Source organism: Grammomys surdaster, unplaced genomic scaffold (assembly GCF_004785775.1).
Source record: "Grammomys surdaster isolate TR1022 unplaced genomic scaffold, NIH_TR_1.0 125156, whole genome shotgun sequence".
Taxonomy (NCBI): domain Eukaryota; kingdom Metazoa; phylum Chordata; class Mammalia; order Rodentia; family Muridae; genus Grammomys; species Grammomys surdaster.
Window position 1 is genome coordinate 299,150 of NW_021620050.1, and position 6,226 is coordinate 305,375.

General features: G+C 44.4%; 1 protein-coding gene across 1 annotated transcript in view; it reads right to left on the reverse strand.

Annotated features, from left to right (window-relative positions):
* Positions 1 to 3,560, reverse strand: part of Reg4 (regenerating family member 4) — an 11,339-nt gene extending 7,779 nt beyond the window's left edge. The window contains exon 1 of the mRNA XM_028785200.1: positions 3,494 to 3,560. Coding sequence (XP_028641033.1) covers positions 3,494 to 3,560 — 67 coding nt within the window. The remainder of the gene's footprint in view (positions 1 to 3,493) is intronic.
* Positions 3,561 to 6,226: the final 2,666 nt, after the last annotated feature.

Below are 6,226 nucleotides of genomic sequence, written 5' to 3' on the forward strand. Positions count from 1 at the left end.
TCTATCTATCTATCTATCTATCTATCTATCTATCTATTCTGTCTATCTATCTATTCTATCTATCTAATCTTTTCTCCCTTCTATCGCTCTCCTTCCCTCCCCCTCAACTTTCCCCTCTCTCCATCTCTCTGTCTGCCCCTCCCCTTCCCTTTTTCCCCCTTTGAGACAAGATCTCATGCAGCCCAGATTGGCCTTGAACTCACAAAGTAGCTGAGAATGACTTTGAACTTCTGACTCTCCTGCCTGCACCTTCCTCGGGATGATATTACAGGCATTGCTGTCATTTACAAACCAGTGGGAGGTCAAAACCAGGGTTTCATGCATGCTAGGCACACCCTCTACCAACTACGCCTTGCTGCCAGCTCCTTAACACTGAGGTGCTTTCTCAGCTTGGTCTTCTTGCCCTCTCTAGCTGCATCCTCTCAGGCACCAGCCCCAGCTGATTTGGAACACGATGCTTCTTACAGATTTAGATCCGTTGCATGTGTGGTTGGATCTTTGAGTGAAGGATAATCACTGAGCTAAAAAATATTGATTATCTTTTTCTCATAGCTGTGACCAGATACCTGACAAATGCAACTGGAGGAGAAAGGGGTTTATTTGGTTTGTAGCTTGAGAGGATTGGATCCTTCAAAGCAGGAAAGGCCAGGCAGCAGGTCATGAGGTAGTGTTGGTTATGTTCTGTCTCCAGTCAGCAATCACAGTCAGATAGATATTGACACTCAACTCATTTTTTCTTTTTATTCAACCCAAGGTCTCAGCCCACGGGACGGTGCTCTGCCTTTTCAATTCGCCTATCTCGTTTGCTTTTCTCCGTGCCTTTGTGTGCCACTTTTGCCACTCCTTCTCAGTTCTTCCCTCCCCTCTGATTTTCTCCATTGTTCTTTCTCACCCTAGCCTTACATTATTGCAGCTACCGACATGCGCCCCCTGGTGGGAACAGTTAGAAATGCTTCCAACTGAGGCCATGAGCTGTTGTGCCTCACATTTACCCAGCATTCCTTGGTACTAGGTCCTGCTCTGGGTAGTTTACTAATACTCTAGAGCCCACCCTCACCCCCATTAAGTAGTCCCTGATATTAGCACCACGACGTCCCAGATGAGGGAACGAGGCAGAAAGAAGTTGTTGAGCCTCAGACTTCCACAGCAAATAAAAAGATCTGACCTAGACAGTGTGGCTATGAGTTGGGGCTCCAGCCGGCTCAGTCATACTCAAGCTATATTTAAAAAACAAAAACCAAAACCTGAAAGCCCATATTTATTCAGGCTGTCCTACTTAACAGCCAGACTGTCTCAGACAGATAGGAATGGGCACCCATGGTACAGACAAGGAAACCTACTGAGGCCACGAGAAGGGAGTGGAGTGGGACCTGTGAGGAGCCACTGCGTTCTCAGAAGCCTAGGATCGTTCACATCCCTTCCAAAGGTGTCAAGACTCCTCATTTGCTGCACATGGGGTGATAAGAAGGGACAGGTCCTAGCACCCAAGCTCTCCACCTCTGTGGTCTTTCTACTCTACTAACCTCATACAACTCTGGCTTCTATGCAGTAAACTAATGCACATTTTTTCCCACAGGGTTGCTTAGAGGGCTAGTGGGAAAACGCATACCTAATGCAAACACGGTGGTTAGCACACCGTCCAGCACATAGTAATTGTTAAATAAATGACAGCTGGTTAGAACTATAGCTTTCTTGTGTGATACTAGGGAGTCGTCTGGTGCGTGGTGGAAAAGTCCTGCCACAGAGCCGTAGATCTACAGGCTAGCCCTGTGCTTTTTTTTTCTTTTTCTTTTTATAACCTGAGACAGAGCCTGTCTAAGCTTCCAAGATTGGCCCTGAACTCTGTGTAGCCCAGGCAGGTCTGGACTCTAAGGTCATGCTGCACTAATCTCCTGAGTAGCCAGGATTCCAGGCATGCAGCACCAGACACAGTTAGAATTATAGCTATGAGAAACCAGCATCGTTATTACAATAACAAGGTGGAGTATTTCTTAAAATATTAGCCAGAGCAGTTTCCATTGTCTCTAGATGTTTCTCTGTTTCTCTTCATTGAGCCCCAGGCAGCCACAGACCAGGGCAAGGAGCCATTGTGCAGATGACAGAGCTATGGTCTTGGCCATCAGCCTCCATTGAAAGAAAAAAAAAAAAGAAGTGGTTTCTAAGCTCTCCACATCTACTTTAAATGTAAGATTAGACTTTTCTTCCATAAGCTTCTGTGAAAAGAATATATGGGATCTGTCTTAAGCACAGTTCTCAGGAATGCAGCAATAAACAAGAAGGTTTTCTCCAGCTGAGAGGAAGATCTGTTTGGAAGGAGCGGAGGAAGGACCCTGCTGTATGTTTTGGCTCTATTCTCCTCCCGGGGAGAGGCCCAAAGAGATTAGTGAAGTCCTGGGAAGGGCTTGGAGGGTCTTATCCCATTCTCCAGAATACAGCAGGGTCAGGGTCAGGCCCTTAAGGGAAGCCAGAGGTCAGGGCAGCCCCAAGCAGCATACAGACAGGGCTGTAAGGCAGCAGAGACTGGGAGAAGTTTCCAGTGTTCTCTATGTTCCTGCAGGGTGCAGTGACAGTGGTTGAATTCCCTGGATCCTGGAGATAGAACTGGTGGCTGAGGCAGGTGTGGGGTTAGGGACAGTATCATACAAGGTCATATGGAGGGTAGGCTATGGCTAGGACCACAGCCTTCAACCAATGCCCAAAAACCTCCACCTCTCTCCACGCTTCCTTACATTAATTCACCCCCTTGGCAAAGCCTGTTTGAGAACTTTTAGGCCTCAGGGGATCTTTTAGTGACTTCTTCTCTCAACAGAACTAATGCTCAAACAAGCAACGTTTGTTGCTTGGAGGTCCTGCCACCTCCAACTCCCAGCAAGGCTACGTGGTACTGTGGGAGATGACCAAGCCTGGGAGCTGGACATCAGTGTGACTTTTGGCAAGACTGTCATTCTCTGCCCTTGCTTTACTCAGATTCAGCAGAGCGCTTACATCAGAGGACCCCACATTTCATCTCTTCCCCTTCCAGATAGTCCGTGGTGATTTTTCTCAGCACACTCAAACTTTCCTCGTCCTGCTTTCTCTGCTGCAGATTCGATAGTGTCACCAGCACACTCCCTGCCCTTCTGCTTGGCCTGAGTGTACAATAGCCATCTTTGCAGGTCCCTGGTAAACAGGACGTTGTAATATGCTCAAATAAGAGAGCAGCACATACATGTTTGGTCGTTGTGATTAAAGCTACAAGCTACAGACAGCCTGTCCGGTTCTTCAAAGAGGCTCTCCATCACTCACAACAAACTCAAAAAACTTTATTCTGCAATCCTTGATCTAAGTGTGGCTTCCAACCATCTCAGACTGGCTCTTGCCTGACAGTCACGTGGTTTTGCATTCTCATCTTGATATTCTTTCCTGGAATGCCTGAGCCAGTGAGTGGATGGTGTCCTGTATGTGCTGTATATAGACTGGCTGTGGCTGCCTTCCAATAACTGACTGAACTTACCACTCAGGACTTCGGGGCCAGCTACCCAGCTCAGCAGTAAGAGCAGCCGAAAGCTTTTGGAAGCCATCTTCCTCTTTCAGTGGAGATGATACTTCGATTTCAAGGCCCTCAGAGCCCGTTCCAGTTTTTCCTTTTTTTTTTTTTCTTTCTTTCTGGATTCTCCTGGATCTGCAATTTGGAGCAGTGGGAAGGATGCTGGAATTTAACCATCACATCAAAATATTTTCAGGTAGATTAGTATTTTGCAATGAAGATTATCTCAAGTTTAATGTAGTGATTACAAACATTATGAGATTTAATTTTTCCCTGCAAGCCCTTCTGGACCAATACCAGAGTCCTAAGGACACGGGCAGAAGTGCTGGGCAGCTGGAGAGTTCCTGAACTACCCAGACTTCCCGAGTTATCTCCAGGACAGTCAGCAGAGGGCGACCTGGGTACATTTCCTCACAGGGGATAATAGGCCTTCTCACATCCAGTAAACGAAATAAAGTGGTTCCAACATTGTGATTTTTTTTTTAAACGTTGAAGGTAGACAGATGGCCTTAATACAGTTACAGATAAGAAAGTGTGGGGTTTACAGGGACTGGGAGTTATTTGCTCATGTCACTCAGAACACTAGATCTGACTCGTAAACCTTGTTTGTATCACTTAGAACAAAGAAAAGAAAGAAAAAGAAAGAAGACGAAGCTTCGCTAGTCTCCTTTTTCTTTATTATAAACAAAAACAAAAACAAACAAAAAAACAAAAAAACACCTTAAAACATCAACCCAGACCAGGATATATGAAGTGATTCATTTCCCAGAGACAAGCAGTTTCGGGGAAGAGCCTGCAGACAGCTTCCTAGGTACTGGTATACAGTCTTACACAAACCAAACCACAGACCACTTCTCAGACACAGACCGGCTGCAGAGAGCGTTCTTGAAGCCGTGGCTCTTTGTCTGGTTTCTCTCCTGTTTGGTGTGAACTCCTCACGGATTCTGCTGCATTCACAGAGCAAGCCCGATGTCTTCTGAAAGGCTTATCTCCCACTCCTGCCAGAACTCAAGACTGTTTCCCTCCCAACCTGGGATGCTTAAGTTTATCAAAAGTGTTATTTACTCAGTTTGGTATTTAAAAAGAAATATTTGCCCCTACCTAGAAGCTACCAATAAAGTGGAGCATAAATGATATAATTTTTATCTACTTACAAATAATATAAATAAAAATTATATACTTCTTAACATTTCTTTTGTGATTTAGCAGTTTATAGCTTCGTATATTTTTCTATTTGTTGGGTTCTTTTCTTTTTGATGATTTGTGAGTCTGTTTTTTGTATATTTAAACCTCCCAGTGAAGTTACTAACAGTATGTCTCAGTTCATATTTTTCTCTCATTTATGTTTTTTTTCATTCTGAAGGGAGACAGGCAACAATTGTAGGGAGTCAACATGACACCCAAAAGCTCCACTTCTTTTTGCTTCCTGGAACTAGTCCCTGCCCCTTTGCCAACAAGTGCTGAGCTCTGGGCCGCGCTGGATCTCTTAGCGGCCTCTTCACAGAAGTGATGTTCAGGTTTAAAAAAAATGCCTTTGTCCTATGCACAATCTCCTTTATAACCTTTGGAGTTTCTGTGAGAAACAGTAGCCACCACTGTGATATAAGGTTAGCATAGCCACCCACACGCCCTTCCATCTTAACTCTGCTTTCCTACAATTCTAAGCAACAGTTGCTTTTAAAAAAACAAAACAAAAACCAAAAAAACTATGACAAATGACATTGAGTTCTTATTTAACAATGCTTTATGGTAATAAATAAATAAATAAATAAATAAATAATAAAATCTCAAATAATTGATGGCTTAGGAGGGCTGATGCAACTAAAATGGAGACTTCTGGAAACTCTAATCTGCAGCCCTGTGAGCACTTAGGTATGGCATTCACAGAGGGGGCACCCCTTCTTTTTATTTGCTTTTTATTATTTTAAAATTATCACATGAACCTTGATTGATTGATTGATTGATTGATTGATTGATTTTTATTTCTGATGACTAGTCCTTTCTAAAATACCCTGGGATTTCAAAGTCACGAAACCCTTTGAGATGCAAATGGCAGAACCCAACTGTTGGCCTGACTGGATAAACAGAGGTCAGCATTGCTTCTCTTACTCTAAATGAATCTTAGACACCTGGTGAGGCTCTCACATCTCTTTTGACCTCCACAATCAGACTGCGCTGCAGTGTCAGTAACAGAACAGTTTTGCAGACAAACTGACATCCATTGAGAGAGATTCTGTAACCATCCCTAGGTTTCACAGCGACCAGTTTTACACCACCACAGATCCCACCACTGCTGGCCGCCAAAGCCAACTAACTCTCTTTCAATAGAGCAGAAAGAAAATACACAACCCAAGGGCTGAGCAAAGGGCTCAGAGGATAAAGGGGCTTCCCATGCAAACATGGAAGGTGAGCATTGACTCCACAAAGCTCGCCAGGCACGCACGCACGCACGCAAGCATGCACGCAAGGGCGCATACCCACACAACAATTAATATTGATGATCTTATAAAAAATAAGCAATTTAAATCAAACATTACTGTAACAAATTCCCCAGCAGGAGTGACAGAGCTGTGACTTGTCGTTTCTGACCCACTGGGTAGCTAGCAGAGAATAACAGGGGTCCACAGAAAGCCCTCTGTCCTCACTACGGGGAAGATTACCTGTTTGGAACCAACACTTCAAGAGCCCTGCCTTCTTCTT